The 22,705-nt window shown below is 40.6% G+C and overlaps 1 protein-coding gene across 1 annotated transcript; it reads left to right on the top strand.

Annotated features, from left to right (window-relative positions):
• The first annotated feature begins 2,364 nt into the window (after positions 1-2,364).
• Vcam1 (vascular cell adhesion molecule 1) lies at positions 2,365-21,738 on the top strand. Its single transcript, XM_028890165.2, has 9 exons — positions 2,365-2,787; positions 3,253-3,528; positions 5,674-5,979; positions 7,208-7,474; positions 10,290-10,565; positions 13,785-14,105; positions 15,223-15,492; positions 17,136-17,402; positions 20,829-21,738. Exons 1-9 carry the CDS (start codon positions 2,724-2,726, stop codon positions 20,987-20,989), a joined length of 2,208 nt encoding a protein of 735 aa, XP_028745998.1. The 5' UTR covers positions 2,365-2,723; the 3' UTR covers positions 20,990-21,738.
• The last annotated feature ends 967 nt before the right edge of the window (positions 21,739-22,705 follow it).

The raw sequence follows: 22,705 nt of genomic DNA, 5'->3' as shown, positions 1-22,705 counted from the left end.
CACTGATTGGCCCGTGGCTAGGCAGGAAGTATAGGAGGGACTAACAGAGAGGAGAAAAGAGAGAACAGGAAGGCAGAAGGAGACACTGCCAGCCGCCGCCAGGACAAGCAGCATGGGAAGATGCTGGTAAGCCACGAGCCATGTGGCAAGGTATAGATTTATGGAAATGGATTAATTTAAGCTATAAGAACAGTTAGCAAGAAGCCTGCCACGGCCATACAGTTTGTATGCAATATAAGTCTCTGTGTGTTTACTTGGTCGGGTCTGAGCGGCTATGGGACTGGCAGGTGGCAAAGATTTGTCCTGACTGTGGGCAAGGCAGGAAAACTCTAGCTACAAAGCTCCTTCAAAGAGAGCAGGCTCCACTGGCTTTGGGTTCTCGCCTTTTACTTTTCATATTTCATGACTGAAATGCAGATATGATGTTTGATGAAGGAACAGCTGCGGTAGAATCCTGAGGATTAACCACATAAGGACTGCAGGATTAGGACTAACTTAATCTTGGTCCTCATTTTTTGCTTCAAATACCATTGATCCAGCTTCAAACTTCAGACTCATGGGCATCTAATAAAGCTACTACAAAAGATTCACATAGAAGTAAATGGAGTCACAGAGAGGTTCTTTCAGCTATGTTAGAGTAGTGATTCTCAAATGAGGAAGGATTTGGCATTGTGGAATCCACCAAATTGTTTTTTTCACTTCCTCTGTGGTATTTACTATTCCCCTCTCCCAGAAGGAATTATTCTTCCACTTTCTTGGGTGAGAATTGATACTGAATAGCATGGGGTTTGAGTGATCCCAGCAGCATTTTTTTTTGAGTGTCAGAGAAATGGATTTGAATTTTCTTACATGCCTGTGATCTATCCCAAAGTTGGTAGCAATGGCTATGTGGTTGGTAGTCCTCTTTCATGACATGAGCATGATTGAGGTCCCCTACATTACCTGTTTGGCAGCTAATCTCATTGATTCCCAGAGATGTCATCATAGCCCTAGAATATATTCCTCAACTACCTTTTTCTACTTGCCTCTCAGTGGGAGCCCCATACATTTCCAAGAGGAAGTCTCTCTTACCACGTAGGGACAGTAGGAGATGACAGGTCTCAATTTACAGCCTTTATCCTATGACATGGCACTGTCTATTTTACATGTGCCTAAATGTCTGGCAACTTTGCAATTTTCTTGCAGAATTTAATTTTTTTTTTCCTACGTGGCACTTATGTGCTGGGGTCAGTAATCTGAAAGTTTCTTTTCCAGATTTTTAACTTTTACTGTTCCAATTTTTGTAGTTATTATGTACAAAACCATGCATTATGTATTTAAAGAGTAGAAACAACTATGCATAAGAGCTAGTCCTGGCCATGAAGGGAACTGATAATGCAACGTGGGAGGTAGATCTGCACGTGTATAACACAAGGAAGTGCTTCTTCCCGTTTCTTTTTGATGGGCAAGCATTTTGCTAGGACGTGGGCTATGCGTGGTGTGTTAAGAGACACAGAGACAGTTAATTGAGTCTTCTAGACAGTCATTTCACTGGGGGGAGGAAGATAATAAAAATTTGTTATCATTTCATCTCCTCCAACAAAAAGCAAATCTGTTTATATGTTCAAATTGGACATGAAGCTAAATAATGCAGTCAAAGAAATTCCCCACAAAAAATTTTTTTTGTTTTCTTTCTTTCTTTTCTTTTTTCTTTTTCTTTCTTTTTCTTTTTGTTTTTTTTTTTTTTTCCGAGACAGGGTTTCTTTGTGTAGTTTTGGTGCCTGTCCTGCATCTCTGTTCTGTAGACAAGGCTGGCCTCGAACTCACAGAGATCCGCCTGTCTTTGCCTCCCAAGTGCTGGGATTAAAGGCATGTACCACCACTGCTCTCTACAAAAATTTATTAGATAGATCCATTCTTCTGCATTCAAGTCTGCAAACGACTTCCAGTCATCCAGCACAGGGCCACAGGGCTGGGAAGTCTCAAATCAGGAAAATGTAATTCCCTTAGTTCTGTATCAACACCCCTTCATTTTCTACTTCAGAAAATTATTTCAGAGAGTTGATTTCTTTTGTGTAAAAAAAAAAACCATTTATGAATAGAGAACCTTAAAATTAAGAAGTTAAACTTTTTTCCAATCTAAAAGAGTGACTCATAAATCCAAAATAATGGATATTTTCCTTTTTGTTGAAAGAAACCAATTTCTATTTTTTAAATTGCAAATGCATTTCTTAATGAAAAAAAATATCAGTGGTGATTTATCGAATGATCTCTGTCTCTGTCTGTCTTACACACACACACACACACACACACACACACACACACACACACACACACACGTTGTGGGCAGTTTCGTTTTGCAGTGATCTTTGTCTCGTATCTTTTCAGGAAAGATAGCCCTTTCCGAGTTGAAGGTCAGGAAAAGCCTGAGATTTATCGACTTGGAAGTGTCTTGTTTCCCAGGACTCCGAGTGACTTTCAGCCCTGGAAGCAGCTGAAGGGGTTAATGTGGAGACTTGGCCGGCTGTCAGTTAAACTTTTTCTCTGGCTCTGCCCTGGGTTTCCCCTTGAAGGGATTTCCCTCCGCCTCTCCAGCAAGACCCTTTATAAAGAGCAGACTTTCTACTTCACTCACACCAGCCTGGCTGGCTTTGGGAGCTGAACACTTTTTCCCAGACACTTTTCACGTGGGGCACAAAGAAGGCTTTGGAGCCTCCATTTCGTCACCACAGCAGCGACTTGAAATGCCTGAGAAGATGGTCACGATCTCTGGAGCCTCAGCCGTACTTTGGATACTGTTTGCAGCCTGTAAGTCCCTGACCTGCTTTACAGGTCCACAGCTTTGGGTGTATTATAGAGATTTGCTATAAAAGCCAGTATTGTCACAGGGCTGCAGACTGATTTGTTATTTGTTTTTTGTTGTTTTTTTTATACCTTTTTCTAATGTCAAATGAGTAATTTGGATTATATTGGTAGTAGATCTATCTCTAGTTTCCTGTACTTGACAAGGAAGTCAAACTTAGAATATAGCAAAATTGCTCCGCGCAACGGGCTTCCAAGTGAGAACTGCGCATCTTCTTCATGGTGATGCCTCCAGTACCTTCCGCAACAGCAGCTTCAGGGCTTTGGGGCTGTCTTGCTATTAGTCTGAGACAGTTTACAAAGTAGACCATCCAGGCTGTGTTTTGGACCCTGTATGGCTGTGCAGGAGAGAGAGGACGCAGCATGAGACAGACCAGGGTAACGTGGCTATCCTCTCTCTTGCTCTTTCAGCTCAAGCTTTTAATCTTGAGATCTCCCCTGAACACAGAATGGTGGCTCAGATTGGGGAATCCGTGTCCCTGACTTGCACCACCACAGGCTGTGAGTCTCCGTCTTTCTCTTGGAGAACCCAGATAGACAGTCCACTGAACGGGAAGGTGAGGACGGAGGGGAGCAAGTCCATCCTGACCATGGATCCCGTCAGTTTTGAGAATGAACACGCTTACCTGTGTACAGCAACTTGTGGATCTGGGAAGCTGGAGCGAGGGATCCAGGTGGACGTCTACTGTAAGTGCCGGAAGGAGGTTTTTTCTTCTTGAAAAAAAAAAAAAAAACATAGTAATGATATGTGTAGTAGAGACTTCTTAAGAGTATCCAGATTCTTGGCTAGATGGTTTCAATAAAGCCAGAGGCAGGAGAAGCTGGCTGAGAACAGAAACCCAGATTTTAACCTCTGTGTCCTTGTTTGCCACAAAAAAGGTGTCCTTGCAAAGGACTCACACCTTCTTGGGTCCAATCCTTAGCCACAATGTGAGCATCTCAAAGGCTCTATTCATTTTTTTTTCCTCTAATCTTCCATCTGGTTGTATTTCTACATGTTCATGCATCTGAAGAGTGATGATTTCTCCCTCTCTGGGATTTTCCATTTACTTATTTTTATGCAACTTGGTGCTTAAGATCTGCTTGCAGATTAAGGAGATCTGTAAGTATAGAAGCCTTCTCTTTAGACATAGCCAAAGCATCTATGAACATCTCATTCATCTGACACTGATAAGCTCAGGAATGTTTGTTGTTGTTGCCATAAAGCTTTGGTTTTTCCACCCCCAAGGACTTTCATCTAATACATTAGATTTGTCTCAGGACTACGAACAGGTCCCATCTTACACCAGCCTACCCCAAAGCACCCCACCCCCATTCTCAACTCAGCAAACAGAACTACGAAAAAGAGGGGGCAAGTGAACCCTATGGAAATCATTTGTCTCTAGTTACTGATGGTGTCTTTCTCCCCCTAAAAAATGTGCTCACATAGGCATTTCCTCATGAGCACCTCATTTTAATCACCTCAGTTCCTTCCTACTGTGCTGAAGCCCGATTTTGTCGATTCACCTCAATCGAAGTTGCAGCGAGCCCCTTGTGAAGCTCAGCTTCCCAAGCAGCTCAGCCTGGCCGGCTGCTTTCGATTACTCTGGCTGTGCATGCAGAGTTTATGTCTAGGCAGCCTCCTGAGCGCCTTGGAAGGTCCTGTTATATAAATATCAGGAAGAGTAGCAAGTTCTTATGTTACCTGTCATGAAATGTGTGGATCCTAGGCACATTTCCTGAAGACCGTGACGGACATAAATAACTGGAGGGGACGTTTAAAGTACTATGTTTTTAGATAATAAAGCATTTCCAGTTCCTTCGCCTTTTGCCCACAAATACAGTACAGTTGGAGAGTTAAAAAAAGAGAAGTGAGTACCCTTCTGGATTTAATTATGTAGCCTTTTTCCCCTGCAAGAGTGACTGTTTCTCATTGTATTTCACAGTTCAGTTTCTATTCCACATTTGATTGTAATATTCTGTGGTGCTGGGACACCAATGAGTTCCCATCATCATCATCAACACACACACACACACACACACACACACACACACACACACACACACACACACACGATAAACCCTGTGAAAGGTGGAGGTTGCATGCACTGTGTTCCATTGTTCTGGTGGGTTCAGTAGAGTGCTGGTTAGAACGCGGAGTTAGGCTTTGGGAGGAATGAATCCAGTATGGCGAGCTCTTATAGGAATGCCTTTCTGGTGGATGAATTCTTCTTACCAGAGGTCCATTTCAGAAGCCGCCCTCTAAAGTCACTCTCCTCATTTTGTAGGCAATTACACAGTAACACTTCTTTACGAAGTCATTCTGAATGTTGGGCTTCTTATCTAGAACTGTATCGACACGAGCATGCAAGAACAGGGTGTCGTATGTCACTGGAATCACAGTGCAGAGTGACAGAACCCATGAGCTTTGCTCCAAACCTCACTGTGTCTGTGTGACCACGGCTACTTCTGCAATCACACTGTGTCCAAGTTTCCTTATCTGTGAAATGTGACCTCTATCACCCAGGGTTACAGTAAGAGAGAGCAAAGCCTTTTATGTTACATCTATCACCGAGTTCCAATAGATGTTAGGCATTCCTTTCTTCTTTCCTTTAATAACACATACTCTGTGTTACAGTTGCAAGATTAAAACTGAAATGGCCCTTAAAAAGGGGTTAACGCTGATCCTTGTTTCCTGAACCCACCACAAACTGTGACTAGCTATTTAAACAATTGGCTATGCTGAATGAAGCCCAGTATTAACAAAAACATTTGTCTTGACTTGTGTTGTATTAAAACAGTCAGAGGTGTTAGGTGCCGAAAGCCTATTTGTGCGTTTGCTTGACTTTGCAGCTTTTCAAGATCTGGAGATTCAGCTGAGTGGCCCCCTGGAGGTCGGGAAGCCTGCCATGGTCAAGTGTTTGGCTCCTGATGTTTATCCGGCTGACAGCTTGGAGATGGATCTACTCAAAGGTGACCATCTCCTGAAGACGCAGTTGTTTGTGGAAGAGGTGAAGAAGTCTCTGGTAACCAAGAGTTTGGAAGTGACCTTTACTCCTGTCATTGAGGATATTGGAAAAGCTCTTGTGTGCCGAGCTAAATTATACATGGATTCTGAACCCACAACAAGGGAGACTGTCAAAGAACTGCAAGTCTACAGTGAGTACCTGCATGATGAGCTCTGCTCTGTGGGAATTCAATCTAGGATATGTATTATTTTTTATTGTTACAAAAAATGTATTGAGTAGATTAACAAGTAATATGCAGTTTTTACTGCATTACTTATTCGAGACATGATATTATAAGTGGTATTATTTAAAGAAGAGGATACTGGGTTTGGGTTTAGAGCACTTGAGTGTCATGTCTCACTGTGAGCTGAGTGACCTTAATGTTGCTTAATTCCTCTGTTTTCCTGTTTATCAAGGAGGAATCATCATAATACTATCTGCTTGAACAGTAGAAAATGGGCTCAAATGACAAAATTTTAGTAAGCTTTGAAACACTGGTTTCACAGGTATAAAAATTTGACAAAAACATTTCTTATTCTATGTATGTGTGTGTGTACAAGAGTGTGCTCACATGTACACACATGTAGTAGGTGGAAAGGTATTAGGGTTTTGGAGACTGCTGGTGGAGCTTTCTTCTTATATTAGAATTGTGTCTTATGGAACTCACTGTGCTCTGTTAAAACTAAAATGTTTCCTACTCTGAGCCCTATATTGGAAAGAGTTGATGTCAAGTACAATATGTTTATCCAACACATAATGAGATGGAAAAAGCTGTTAACAACCTTTTGAGAAACAATCAAGATAGGGAATATTTCTCCTCACAGAATACAGTGCTTTGGAAGAGAAGTAGAGCTAAGTCACTGAAGGACAGTTGTGTGAGAAAGAGCATGGCCATTTATCTGCAAGAGCATAGGGCTGAACTATGACCATGGTGCAAATGCTAGTTGCTTCCAGGAAGATTTCAGCTCAGTAAGACTTTTTCAATAATTAAAGATATTCAAATGCCAATCTGATGGTCCTGGATAGGTTGTCTCCTTCAGTAAGCGCTGAAACTGACCTGGATGTGCTTTTGACAAAGATTCCCACATGAGACTCCCGTTCTTGGGCAAGAGACTGAACCCTGAAACTTGAAGGGCTTCTCTTAACTTCTACTTACCTGTGGCCCCCTGGAAACATCAAATATCTAAAACCTATAATTAACTGCTTAGATATTAGATTGGCTAAGTTTTTAATGACTCAGTGATTCTTGACTCTCATTTGGAAGGTAGGTTTGTCAAATGTGTAGAGACACATAACTACAGTCTACAAGAGAAATAAATCATCCTCATTGGATGGAGATGATGCTCAATGACCGCTCATATTATGTTCTACCTTTTCAGCCTCTCCCAAGAATACAGTTATCTCTGTATATCCCTCCAGAAGGCTTCAAGAGGGTGGTGCCGTGACAATGACATGCTCCAGTGAGGGTCTACCAGCTCCGGAGATTTTCTGGAGCAGGAAATTAGATAATGGAGTGCTACAGCCCCTCTCAGGAAACGCAACTCTCACCTTAGTCGCTATGAGAATGGAAGATTCTGGAATTTATGTGTGCGAAGGAGTTAATCTGATTGGGAGAAACAAGACAGAGGTGGAATTAATTGTCCAAGGTGAGTAGAATGGGAGTTGATGACTCACCTGGTAGTCATGTGCTTCAGCATACATCTATGTGTTATACTCACGCTTGCTGGAATTCCTTTCTCCCAGAAACTCCATGCTGATTCTTTAGTAGCTCGTGTCATTTCACGGCTGTCCATCCCCTGCCTTGTTTCCTTCTCCTGCCCTTCCAGTATTAATATTCTCATGCTACTTCGCTTGGCCTTCTCATTCCCCGTACTCAGGAACTGCACCACTCCATACTTGTTATGACCGAAGATATGCTCCCCTTCCGAATGACCTAATCTTGACCCTTCTACCTCAAAACGATTCCCGGTGACATAACTTCCTTTTCAACCATCCCTCTTGCTTAGTTTATAATTTCTCATTTGAGAGTTTGCAAGATTTTCTTAAACAACAGCATTCCCCAAACCCAGCTGGGGTTCTGGCACTTCATATAAGCTATCTAGTCTTCAAGAAATAACTAAGGGGTATTTTCTATCCATTTTACAGATGGGAGAATGAAGTCTCAGATGAATAATGGCCATCAATTGACTGTATATCTAACTTTTGCCAAGAGTTCCGCATTCTACTTTATATGTTATCTCATTCTTTTCCATGTTTTGTGAGGTAGCTGAAAAGCTCGGGTGCAATATGGCTCATCATTTGCTTAGGGTCAAATGGCTCTTTGTCGCACTTACAGGGTCCTCTTAATTCAAAATCCCATGCTCTTCCAAGTGTAGCTCATTTTCTCTATTTTTAAAATTAATATTTTAATTGGACAATCAAAAGTATATGCATGCATACATTGTGTATGGTGTGGTACGTTGGTATACTTACACAATGTGGAATGACTAAATCAAAGTATATGCTTTTAGTAAGAGCACAAAAAATGTATGTATTTGAATGTGTATCAAACTGCATTAAACTGCAAGCTTCTAAACTGAGAACTCAGGAGCTTACTGTGTTTGAGTGTTGGTCTTTGAATTAATGAATGACTGGCTAATATAGCACCTGACACGTAGTAAGTATTTAAGCTGAATAAAAAACATAAGCAATAAACTTGGACAACACATTTTTAATCTATGAAAACATGGATTTTAAGTTTAGATGGTTAAGAAAGTAGAATTCAAACACCATCATCTGACTAACTCAGGCGGGTGATGACTATTCCCAAAAGGTCAGAGAAGATATGTGGCTAAACGTGTGGGCGGCTCAGTGTCTGTCCTAGAACAGGTGCATCCCGTAATGCTGGGCCCCATCTCGAATGGATGAAGGAGGTGTGCTCTGGGCGTGGGAAGTGGGGCTCTGTATAGACACAATACAGTGTGTATTGTATCAGTTGACTGCGCTGGAGGGGGAAGGGCCTCTCAGCCACTTCCCAGCGCTTCTCCCCAGCAGCTCCAAGCACACACAGTGATGGAGGTCAGTCACACTGCAGGCAGGAAGTGAATCTCCTCACAGATTCCTCATTCTCACACCAGCACAGACGGAACTTGGACAACTTGGTTACTGTTTTGAATAATCTCTTCGAAAATCTAATAGCATATTAACTTATTTGGAGATAATCTGAGAAGAACCTTCTTTGGAAAAATAATACAATACCACAACTACACAAACTATAATGAGAAAAGCAATTCTTTCTTCCTGGTACAGAAGAGAATCACACAAAACAGAGTATATTTGTATTGTGTGCTGAGATTTCCTCCTGTTTCCGGCTTGCTAGAACATTCTAGTGATTTTCCTTTGGAGCTTCATCTGTCCCTTGCCGAGTTGCCCAACCACTCCCAGGATTTTCAGAGGAACAACATCAAACTTTATAATTCTTTCTCTCAAAATATGCCATTTCATCCAAACCTATGGGCCTGGAAGTTGGAGAACATTTTTTGGGTGCTTGAGTCTCAGGTGTTTGCCCTGATTGCTCAGCTTTCTACCCTGAATGGCTATAAAGTCTTTGGATAATGCATCAAACATATTTGATATCACCTTAATGCTTACATCTTTCTTTTGTTTTCAGTGTGATTCTGTGTGATCCTCAAAAAAAAAAAAAAAAAAAAAAAAAAAAACTACTTTATATTGGAGTTCCATGATATAGATGTATGTGAATGGTTCGTTAAGGATAGTGTATTTAACTAGAGGGCATTTTGGTGCAGTTTACCCTGCTACTGTTTTAGATCTCATTTTGTCTTCACACGAGGATGACCTGAATTAGTTGTTCAGGAACAGAAAAACTGAACTCTCAAGTCAGACCCATCTCACATCAAGTCTCCATTATTCCCCTTGCAAATTTAGCTTCTTCAGCCGTTTAGCATTTCTGAGCTGAAATGTCTCAAAGAAGAGAAAGGATGAGGGGATGGAAGGAGAAAAGGGGAAAATACCGAAGCAGAAGAATGAGAAAGTAGAAAGGAAATGATAGTACCAGTTAAGGGAGTTGCATGAGATAATGCATGCATATAAAGAATGCAGAATACTTGACACACAGAAACCACTGGCTAATTCGAGGTCCTGTACAACCACAGTGATGTGACAAGCTACACAGAGAAGAAGTTGGGTTAGTGCTCTGAAAAGATGCCAACCACGTTCTTGACAAATTGTTATCTACACTTATTCTGGCAGCCTGAGTCAACAGAGCATCATGGGTTCATTCTTAAAAGATGTGGTCTTATTCCTGATGGCTCCAGGATGGAAAGGAGTAATTTCTTCTTGGCACAGATAGTAGCTGAATAGAGATCAAGAAAGATAAACATGGAATATGGGAGTATGATGTAATAAGAAAAGAATCTGATCTGTTATTCATCTTATTCTTTCTTTTTTGTTTTTCCTCTTCAGAGAAACCATTTACTGTTGAAATCTTCCCTGGATCCCGGGTGGCTGCACAGGTTGGAGACTCAGTTGTGCTGACGTGTGTTGCTGTTGGCTGTGACTCCCCCTCTTTTTCTTGGAGAACCCAGATAGACAGCCCCCTTAATGGGGACGTGAGGAGTGAGGGGGCCAAGTCCACGCTGACACTGAGCCCTGTGAGCTTTGAGAATGAACACTCTTACCTGTGCACTGTGACCTGTGCTCGAAGGAAACTGGAAAAGGGAATCCAGATGGAAGTCTACTGTAAGTGCCTTACGAAAACCGGTGACTCTGGTCACTTCCCCTTCCTCTGGCTCCTTGGGAAGAAAAAGAATGTGACTCTGCAGTGATATCCATTTACATAGAGGGAGATCTGGCATTGCAAATCATCCCTAGATCTCTGAGCACTGTTGGATGCCATACGGCTGGCTGAGCTCCTCAGGATATATTTCATTTGTTTACAGCATGCACACAGTGTGTGACTGGTCCTACTCTCCTCATGCCCTTGACCATGCTCCATGCTCTGCCTCCCCCACTTCCACGTGTACATAGGGTGTGTGGAGAGGGTGAGTGAGAGCAGCCAGGGGCCGTGCCCATTCAGATACCTACTAGGTGAGGCGTGACTGCCTCATCTATTCAAAGTGCAGGTGAGGCTCAAGCCTGCCTTTTGTTTTGTTACATTTTGTTTTAAGATGATAGGGCTGGAATCCAGGGCTTTCCACACTCCAGGCCAGTGCTCTGCTGTCGAGCTACATCCTCAGCCTGCCAGCCTACCATGTTTGGTTTTTTGCTTTTTATGAACACTTTTTAAAAAGTCTTTATTTCTCCTTAATTTTTAAAAGATAGCTTTACTGTGTGTAGTATTTATCATTTTTTAATAGGATAGAAAATAATGGGTCACTGTGTCTGTTCATATTCACCCTTCTGTTACTGTGTCTTATCCTTTCTCTTCCCACCCACTACTCCCTTTTCTTTCCCAAGCAGACATGCTTCCGATCAGACATAGTATTCATTTTATTGTGCGTATAGAGTTCATTTAAAATAATGCATCATATATATATAATAATGCATTACTATATATAATAAATATTCTGTATTTGACATAGTATATATAATACATATATTATTTTAAAATAAACACATAGTATCTAACATACGTAAATATGTTAGATACTATTATGACTTTTCATGAAAGCAGAAAGAATGGGAAGCCTACAGGGTTGGGAGGAAGGTATGGGGGGAGGAGGAGAAAGAGGGGAGCCATCTATTGTTTTAAGGCAGATTTGAAAAGCTGATCTTCAGGATTCAGGGGTGGGGGACACTGGGAAACAGCAGGGTGCCAGAAATGGAGACATGAGTGTGGGATGGTCTTCACAGGGAGCTGCTGCAGAACCAGGAGTCGATGGCAGGATTTGAAACTGATTTACACTGTGGACAAATTACACACCTTATCTTGTCTTCCTTTTATTTTGTCACCTTAATAAAAACACTTTTCAACCCCCAGTGTCCGTGAACTTCACATTGCTGGGGTCCCTCAGTCCACACTGAATGAGGAGTGAACTTTACAGTGACCACGAGACTGTGAAGTTATTTTGTGGAGAGGGTGGTACTGCTCTGTTTTACTCATGCAACCCCAGAGAACATACTGTAGAGATTTTCTGTCTAAAGCCCTGCCCCAATTGGGTTAACCTTTAGGATTTTGTCCAGAGTAAGAGTGTGCCTGTTAAGAGATTTAAATCTCTCAAGAGGAAGGTAAACTTTATTGCTTTATCATATTACCCAGAGTCCAGGATCTGCTGATGTGGGCACATTCCCAACAGAAATGGGAATAGCATGACAGCTTATTGCAATGTGGATGTGTTTGAAAATCTACCACTTTAACAAGGTTTTACTTAGGAAAAAAATGTTAAGTTTTTTTTTTAAGTATTACTTTTATGTTGATAACTATTTTAGTGTCGTTTTTGTTAATTTACATAGGATGTATTATAAATGTTATATAGATGAGAGAAAAACTACTCAGATTCTAAATAATACAGTTAGGACAGTTCTTTCACATTTTCTTATTGATGGCTAAAGTTAGCATACAAACAAGTGGGTTTGTCATGACGTCGTCGTCGTACATCTGTGTCATTATGCTTTCTTCTTATGTGCTCCCTTTTCCCATCGCTTCTCCATGCCTGTCTCCTCTCTAGCGCCTCCCTTCCATCCTCTGACAGTAGCACTTTCTCCTTTCCTAGTGATAGGTTTTAGTTCCCACATTCCTCAGGACGTCTTCCTTTTCTCTTTAATTCTGTGACCTGCAAGGATGTACATATCAATACACACATGTACATAATTTAAAAATTAAATTTGGTTTCACATATGTGAGAAAACATACAGTATTACAGTATTAAGCCCTTTCTTTTCTTTCTTTCTTTCTTTCTTTCTTTCTTTCTTTCTTTCTTTCTTTCTTTCTTTCTTTCTTTCTTTCTTTCTTTCTTTTTTGGGATATGTTTTCTCCATGTAGCCCTGGCTGTCCTGGAACTCACTCGGTAGACCAGGCTGGCCTTGAACTCACAGATCCACCTACCTCTGCCTCCCAAATACTGGGGTTAAAGGCATGTGGTACCATGCTCAGTTGTCAGTTTTATTCTTAGTTACAAGAATTACCTGATTGGAAGGCAGAGATAGGCAGATCCCTGTGAGTTTGAGACCAGTTTAATCTACATAGAGGGTTCTAGGTCATCCAGGTCCTGTCTCAGAAAAACAAAAACAAAAGATAGAAAGAAAGAAAGAAAGAAAGAAAGAAAGAAAGAAAGAAAGAAAGAAAGAAAGAAAGAAAGAAGGGAGAGAGGGAGGGAAGGAGGGAGAAAAATTTTGAAAAGTATTTAAAACTCATAGCCTAAATTTAGTTTTAAAATAAACTATCCATATTGAGAAGTGCACTGTGAGTCTCATTTCATACTGAAAAACTGTGTAGCCAAGACTCATAGGTCAGAGGACAGATTTTGACTAAGTATGATATATTATGAAAAGTCTCATTTGTCCCTGTAAGCTTCTTTTTCTAGCTATAAAATAAGTTAAATAACAACCATTTCATCAGGCTGCTCAGAAAGTAGATAATGAAGGCTGGAGTATTAGTTCATATTTAGTAGTCAATGTATCATGATAAATATTTAAAACATTTAAATTATATAGTTAATTGATAAGATGGCAGAAGTCATTGTGCTCTTAGAAAAGAATAGACAAGATGGCATCACTGGAGGAGAAAAATAAGGAGTAAAAACATTTATTACTCACTGACCTAAAATACTTAGTGTTTTGTTTCTATTATTTATAATTACTATTGTAAGTGTACCATTCTAATTAACGGTATTATTTATGCCCATACTATTGTCAGCTGATCAAAAGCTGTCGCTCTGAGACCTTTGCATTCAACGGAGTCTGACTCAATGTTCCCTTGACTATCACATATCAACATTAGTTTTTACTTGGTATCTGCAGCATTCCCTAAAGACCCAGAAATTGAGATGAGCGGGCTGCTTGTGCATGGGAGACCTGTCACTGTAAACTGCACAGTCCCTGACGTGTACCCTTTTGACCATCTGGAGATCGAATTACTCAAGGGAGAGACCGTGCTGATGAATAAATATTTTTTGGAGGAAATGAGCATGAAATCTCTAGAGACCAAAAGTTTGGAAATGACCTTCATCCCTACCACGGAAGATACTGAGAAAGCTCTTGTTTGCCTGGCTAAGTTACACAGTGGCGAAGCGGAATCTGAACCCAAACAAAGGCAGAGTACACGGACACTTTATGTCAATGGTAAGTGCATGCACAGGGCAGCTGCAGTTGAATATGGATTTCTTTATTATGTTTACTAGGTAATCGCTAATTAAAGGTTAACAATTGGAACCACGGTGGAGAAAACTGAAAAGAAAATTCAATATTATAGTAATTATAATAAACCATTCTCCATAGTATAAAGACAAGCCATTTATTTATGTATGAGTCTATGCACTAGCCTGCAGCAATGGGCGAGCCAGGCAGCTCCTCAGCCTCAGATAGAAGCAGTAGAAATCAAGCAGCCATCTGCAGCCAGGCTGGCGGCTGACTCGTCACAGGTAGCTTCGCTCAAGTTTCTGAGCCTTATGTGTTTGGTTCCCACCCGCCATTTCTTAGTGTGGGGTCATTCTCAGGGAAGGGAGCCTAGATTTACTCTCCAGAACACAGCTGAGGAAGGTGGTGATGAAAGCAGCCCCACAAAGACCCATATCAGGAACACACACACACACATACACACACACACACACACACACACACGCACGCACGCACGCACGCACGCACGCACGCACGCACGCACGCACGCCATGTCACTTTACCCACATCCTATTGGTCAAATGATCAACCCAGGTTCAAGGGGGAGTAAACAGGTGTTTCTTATTCACAGGGAATCTTCCAATGCATCATGCTTTGACAATACATACTACTGACCTCTAAGTCTCTTCCCCAACACCCGCCTCGTGTGTGTGTGTGTGTGTGTGTGTGTGTGTGTGTGTGTGTGTGTGTGTGTGTTTCCAAAGCTCCTCTACTCCTTTCTCCCTCAGAAACAGTCAGTTCTATCTTACCCTGGTTCTTCTTCACGGGGTCATACAGAGGCTTCTAATAATCCACCATGTCACCCAAACACTGCACTGTGCTTGACTTTCTATGCTTTGACATTAGAAGAGTTTCTCCAGAACTTTCTGCCATTTGAAAACATCCACATTTCATCTGGAGTTCTAATTCTCACTGTGTCTCCTCCACTGAAACTTCCTGGGCAGGTTACCACAGTTTATAAACGATCCTAACCCGGATTCCATTGCCTAGTGTTACAGCATTGTCCAGACGCTTTGGAATCCAGGGCATAAGAGGGTCAAGCTAAGTGTCGTTTCCTTTTCAGTTGCACCCAAGGAAGTCATCATCTCGGTCAGCCCCTCTCCCATCCTACGGGAGGGCAGTCCTGTGAGCTTGACCTGCTCAAGTGATGGTTTACCAGCTCCAAAAATCCTGTGGAGCAGGCAGCTCCCTAATGGGGGACTGCAGCCTCTTTCTGAAGAGAGAATGCTCGTCTTAACATCTACAAAGATGGAAGATTCTGGCTTCTATGTGTGTGAAGGGATTAACCAGGCTGGAATTAGCAAAGATTCGGTTGAACTTCAGATTATCCAAGGTGAGCAGAGTATGACTTTTAAGTTATTTCTGGCTAGTACATTTCCTGTTGAGTTACTGGTGGTGAACAAGAACCTCTTTGAAAGGAAAGCCTTTGGGGGACTCGAGAAATGGCTTAGCAGTAAGGCGTGCCTGCTGTTCTGACCTGGGTTCTGTTCTCAGCACTCACAACTGCCTCTAACTCCAGCTCCAGGGGGGTCTCATGCCCTCTCCTTGCTTCCGTGGACACTGTACTCACATGCAGGCACCCCCACAATACAAATATGCATAACTTAAAAATAAATCTTAAGAAAGAAAAGAAAAGCCCTTACTTCAAAATTGCATTTTTGTGTAAAAAAAAAATAAAAATAAAAAAGCAGTTCCACACTGCTCCTGGAATGAAGTCTCATTTCAGGTGAAATCACGTGCCCTAAAATCCTGTTTAGCTCGATGAAATGCATGCTCCATGTACGAAGCTGGGAGTTCAGGGACATTTTGGAAATTGTGGGTTTGGTGAAGGAATAATAGTAGAAAATTACTTAGTATTAAAACATCACATTGGGCTTAACGGGAAGCAAGTCCCAAGAAGCCACCTAAGGATTTGTCTAGAAGCTCACGAGGGTACCTTTTGTAAACTCTGAGATTAAGGATCACAGGAATTGTGCCCTCTGGCCTCTGGGCCTGCTGGCACAGAACCACTAGGGTGAATATAGATGTAGGTCTCCCTTCTCAGTGGTAAAGACCCCAAATTGTGAACACAACAGTTTCTGCTTGGCACATTGGAGCCTTGGGCTTTCATGAGCAAAATTATGAAGTAATCAGCTTTGCGTTGTTCCCCGTGCTTTTTCTCTGGGAGCATTGGGGTCGCATTCTTCTGGATCTCTTGCTATTACTCCTATTAAGGGGCATGCTGGGTTTTGTTATCGCTGCCCCATTTCACTGAGGTCTGTAATTCAAAGGAAGAACCTGGGAAGGGTACCACATAATCTCAAAGAAAACCTTTAGGAGACTTTCAGGCCAGTCTGGGCTACACTGTGCAACCATCTGAAAGAAAAGGAAAGCAGAGTATGGATGTCATTGCCCTGTGGCTTCAGAGGAGGAGCGTCCAAGTGACAAAATAGACTAATGATCTAAGCAAGTGCTTATAAAACAGACATTGGGTGTTTCCCTCTAAGGCTTATTACATTAATAGAAATGTTCTACCTCAAGTGAGATCAGCCCAGACCTTGAAATTTGATAATTGGTAACTATGTTCTTAAAGACAGTTAAAAAATGTTATATATCTTAATTTCCTGATGAGGAAGAGCCTAGCTCACAGGCTTATGCAATTTAAGGAAAAATTTGGTGAACAATGTGATTTTTAAAAAATTATTTTTTTTTCACATCTGAATTCTACAGCTGCTTATTAAATACCTATTATTTTTGTCGTTGCCTGGGTAAAGAATCATAGTAAGAACAGAAAAGAAGCCTGAGATACGTCTTCTCTCGCTTACAATGGGATCATTTAGAATTGGACAAATGCCCGACTTCTTTGCTGGCTTTCTTTACAGCCCATACAGAAAGCATCACAAACAGCTTGGAAGCGGCTGCCAACATTCTCAGTCAGGAAATGCGATTGCTGAACCCCTCCATTCCGTCCGCACTAACTGCCTGTTCTCTCTTTAGACTCTCCAAAAGATATACAGCTTACAGCCTTCCCTTCCCAGAGCGTCAAAGAGGGAGACACCGTCATTATTTCCTGCACGTGCGGCAATGTGTCCCAAACATGGATAATCCTGAAGAAGAAAGGCAAGACAGAGGACAAGGTGCTGAAGTCAGTTGACGGTGCCTACACCATCCTTAAGGCCCAGCCGCAGGATGCCGGGGTGTACGAGTGCGAATCGAAAACCGAAGTTGGCTCGCAGTTAAGAAGTTTAACCCTTGACGTAAAAGGTTAACTTTTTATGTTTGCTTTTCTTCTTCTTCTTCTTCTTCTTCTTCTTCTTCTTCTTCTTCTTCTTCTTCTTCTTCTTCTTCTTCTTCTTCTTCTTCTTCTTCTTCTTCTTCTTCTTCTTCTTCTTCTCCTTCTTTCTTTCTTTTTTTTTTTTTTTTTTTTTTTTTTTTTTTTTTTTTTTTTTTTCTTTCTTTTTTTCTTTCTTTCTTTTTTCTTTCTTTCTTCTTCCTTCCTTCTTCCTTCTTCCTTCCTTCCTTCCTTCCTTCCTTTCTTTCTTTCTTTCTTTCTTTCTTTCTTTCTTTCTTTCTTTCTTTCTTAATTATTCAGACTATCCAAGGAGAGCAACAAGTTTCTACTATTAGATGGATTTGGTGAAATGAGACTGAATTCCGTGCTGACTGGTTGTTTCTTAATGTTTCATGAAACACTCAGGCGCAGCTGTTCCATCCTATAGCGTTTAGGCAGGAAGTGGACATTAATCATCGGTGAATGTGGAATTCCCGTTGGTTATTTTTTTTTTTCAAAGTTGCCAATTCATCATTGGTTTCTGAGGTCTTAGATTTGCTAAGTGTTTAGCCATATTTTACAACCTTTCCCCTGGGGTAAAAGGAAACTAAATTACTGGGCCTGGCACAGCAGAAAAATATTCTCGGCGGATCTTGCTCCCCGCTGGAAACCAGCTCTGCTTTCAGAGAAAAGAACAAGCGCATATTTTCTGCATAGCTCTTTTGTGAGGATGCTAATTGGGAATAGTCGCCTGGATCCTAAACAGGATCTCTAGATTTCACAAAAGCTTCCTTTGAAATCCATGCCCCAGTTGTCCGACTTTAACCTGATGAAGAGGAGGAGGGGCTCAACGGCCCATCAGAGACATATTGGCACTCCTTAATTTCCTGTTCTCTCTTATGAGTGCCTGCTAATTTTATTGATGCCAGCCTTGACTAATGAGCCTCAGACTCTTTGTACACCAAAGAGCTGTTGAATGTTGAAATCCAGTCTGGTAGAGTGAACAACACTGCTAATGAATGCATTGACTATAAGAGTTAACTGAGCACATGTCAATGTAGAGAAAATCTGAACCTAAGTGAGAAAACAGATGAAAATTTCACTAATCTGACCAAACTTCTCGAGATTACAAATCTTAGCATACATTTTTTTTTTCTGTCTTCACAGTATCTCTTCAAATTAGAGCAATATCAATACATTCACTTAGAAATGTTTTTAAAAGGGGGAAATATCATAATGATGTGTCAAACTTCTAGTTGCCCCCCTGCGGTGATTCTCCTGAAAACATGTAATCTGGACAAGGAAGCTACCATCTTCCATCATATTACTGGACACGATGCAGTGTGTGTAGCTGTTGCCTCCAGTGAGGTGGACCAAGATCTCAATTAGGAGTAGGCTGACATCCATCCCTATCTGTTTTCTTCAACCCTTGATACCCCTGGCTAGCTCTAATTTAGCCTAGTCCCAGGAAATGGCACTCCTAAGAATTTTGTCATCCTCTGTGTGCATGGCTGTTTCTCCTCAAGACTGTGAAAACTGCTTCTTCCCCTTTTAGCTTTCTCTTTCACACATTGTCTTTTCTAAATGCTTAATTCCTCTCTTACGTATTTGCCACTTTTAATTTATCCTTCAAATGAACAATGAAAGCACATTAGTCATCAAGTAGACATTCATGCTTCCAATATGAAGACGGTTTCAAATAGCTGCACATGAATGAAGACCCAAGGTTGACCTGTTCTCTCCCTGGATAGTTTGAACTAGTTTCCTTTTGTATTTAGCTGAATGTTTATTTTGTTTTGTTTAGATTTGGCTTAAAAGTATTCCATTGATACAAATGATCAGGATTCTTTAAGACATTCAAGACTATAATTAATAGGAAAAAATGTGTTAGGATATTGCCCTAGCAATTGACTCAATGTAGTTTTTAGCAGATGTCTGAGCGACAAACTGAAAGGCAAAGATAAGCATTAAATTGTAAAGAAAACGATAACAGAAATACCTCCTAGTGTGTCATCAATATTGATGCTTAACCATAATTATGATGAGTATCCATTACAGTCTTACCCTTAGATCAATTCTACCGAAGGAAAGCAGAAAAATCAAACCATTATCATGATGCTTACCGTGACGCATCATTTCCCTCCTTCAGTAGTTTGAAACAACTCATTCCTGTGGTGACAATGAGTCTTTTCTACTCGAGTGACTTTCTGTGTTTTGAAAGCTCTGGAAGGAACATAGTGATGCCTCGGATCAGATCACTAATTCCTGCAAGGACTCAGATAACATACCCTTCCACTTAGTAAAGTGTAATTGTGAGAGCACACTGTGGTGTGCAAAACCAACAGAAGTGGGTCTCAGGAGAATGCCATGCTCTCTGGAGATGTTTTGATGGAGCTGAGATGTTAAGAGGTGCTGCAATTGCCCTATGCTTTCTTAGGAGACTTTAAATTGTTTATATATTGTCATTCTCAGTACTGCATTTATGACTACTGTAAAATACAGGATTTAGAAAGAAAAACTTTATTAGTACTCAAATAATATTTTGGGGGTTGCCTAATGTACCAAGTAGTGTCTTAAGTCCTGGTTAGTTGTAAAGTACCTCATACAAACATAGCCATCTCTATAGAGTTTGCAGTCAGGAAAGGAAAATAAATGTAACAGATAATTGCATGGGCAAATGTTGAACTGCAAGCTGTTAGGGGCATATGAAAGTGTGGTGCTTGGATTTGGAGGGAATGGTGGAGTATTAATTTAGAACAAGGGAGATGTAGGTCAGAGAACTTATTATCTGAGTAACTAAGACATTTACTTAAATGAAATATCTGAAGACCATAAGTAAATCAAGAGAGGTTGTTAATGCTGGGGGGAATAATCAGGTAAAGAAAGTTTGCTTCAGACATGCAGAAGACACCACGTAAACACAGGTTGATGTTTTTACATGTTTTACACCATGTAAACACAGGTTGACGTTTTTACACCATGTAAAAACATCAACAAGAGTACCCTGTCTCGAGCATACTCTGAGTGTTATAAAGATTGTCTCAGAGAACTAGTTAGGTATTTCAATTCATGATGATCAGAGCCATGGGACTTTGTTAGATATTTCTGATTCCTGTTCTTATAAAAACAGATCACTAAAATGTGTGCTCTCCCTTCCATTTTACACCCAAAGCAATCTTTTAAAATCCAAGTTTGTAAAGTCAAGAACTGTTATCTTCACACCTATCATGAGCATAGCAACCACGAGCTTCTTAGTTGGACATTTCAGAAAAGAAAATGTGCCTAATGAGTCCTCAGCACAGCTTTTACCCCCTTTCTCTTTGAAGAACTAGTTGTACTGTTATAATAAAATACATATTGTGAGTAAATGATTTCCTTTTGTACCAGACATTAATTGTATCCATTTGATTACTTTCCAGGAAGAGAAATGAACAAGGACTATTTTTCTCCCGAACTACTTGCACTCTACTGTGCCTCCTCCTTGGTAATACCTGCTGTCGGGATGATCATTTACTTCGCAAGAAAAGCCAACATGAAAGGATCATACAGTCTGGTGGAAGCACAGAAGTCGAAGGTGTAGCTGACACCTGAAATGTTCGAGAAAAGACACTATTTATAAGCCCTAAATCCCTAATAGTCTTTATCATCCCACCACCGCCACACATAAGCCCAGCTAAGCATTCAGAGTTCCCAGAACTCTTCTCAGCAGAGAAGAAAAAGAAATAGCTACTTGAGCCTTTCCTGAATGCAAGAAGCCAACCAGAACTGTTCTTCTTGACAAGTCCGCTGTTGTTGAGATGAAGTGACTGGGAGAGCCCTGTGATGTGTATATAAATAGAACAATCTGTATATATGTAAAATACAATTATGTCATCGCAAGGTTGTTTAGAATAGCTGCACTCCATATGCAGATCAGAAGATAATCAAATAGTGTTGCTTGGGCTGACTGCTGTAACTTAATGCATCTTAGAAAAGTTTAATATTAATATTGACTAGGCAGCTAACCAGTGCCACCTTTTCTTAATATTGTATTTCCTTCAACCTAATTTTATTCCTATGAATTTTTATTGACAATGATTTCATGTTTTAAAAAGAAGCCAGGGTTTTATATTTTTCTAGACAAATGATAGGAGGGCACTGGATTGACTTTCAGGTACTACATTCCTAACTCATGGCATAATGATTAGCCAGTTTTCTCTACATGGTACTGTATGGTACGGGGACACGTTTCTTCATTGGGATCTTGTGTAATGACTAACATGGTTCAAAATGAAACTTCTTTTGACTTATCTTTTATAAATAGTAAAGTGAACGTTTCTGAACGTGGAAGAGTTGTGTTTCATTTGTTATAAACTATCTCCTTTAATTGCTGTCTTGATCTTCTGGAATTGCCAGTTATAAGAGTAAAAATGTCAAACTGCTAGCAATACAGCTACTCAAACCATGGTCTTCAGACTACCTTTATCCAAATCACCACCAAAATCTGATAAAATAAACACATTTATTCATATCATCTTAGTGAGCTAAGATCTGTAGTTTGAGATTCTTAGAATCTGCAACAATTAAGTTAGAAACCCATAATACACCCAATATATAATATGTGCTGTAAGTCAGCAAAGAATGAACACTTAGGTACATGATACAAAGTCTAAGAGATAGCACTCTGTATTTTTCAGGCCATCTTGTTTGCCTAATACAGGTAGCAATGCTCTTTCCACTGAGCCTGTATGTCCTGAATTACAGGCTGATCGTTTTCTTTCTCTGGAAGGTTTTTACTTTGTACAGTACATTAGTTTGCTAGGTTTTGAATTGTATATAAACAAAATCAAGTGATACTTTCACCTTGTGACTTTATTCTTTCATTCAAACATATGTTCTTGCATAATCAACCATGTTGTTTCATACAGTTATAGGTCACTCGTTTTCACCGCTCTTCAGTGTTCTACTCTAAGATTTTATCATTTATTTATCCATCCCTTTATTAATAGATATTTGTGATGTTTTCATCTTTTCTGATATGAGAAGCGTCTGTAAACATTATTGTAAAGTGAAAATTTGTGAAAGCTGCCATGTTTTCTAGAGAGCCTGTACCCACCAGTCAGTATTCTGGGTGGTAGTACGGGTGCACATTTAGGTTCGTCCGGGAGGCCAGTACTTTAACAAGTAGTTACCTAACTTCCCCTTTTACCACAGCGACTAAGAATTCCCACCAGTGCTCACCTTGCCCAATGCGGTGTCATCTGACTTAAACAATTTATTTACTATTAATTATCATTTCTTAAAAACGCTTTAAAAT

Source organism: Peromyscus leucopus, chromosome 6, assembly GCF_004664715.2.
Source record: "Peromyscus leucopus breed LL Stock chromosome 6, UCI_PerLeu_2.1, whole genome shotgun sequence".
Taxonomy (NCBI): Eukaryota; Metazoa; Chordata; class Mammalia; order Rodentia; family Cricetidae; genus Peromyscus; species Peromyscus leucopus.
The sequence above is the reverse complement of the archived record's forward strand: the minus strand, read 5'-3'. Positions and strand labels throughout refer to the sequence as shown.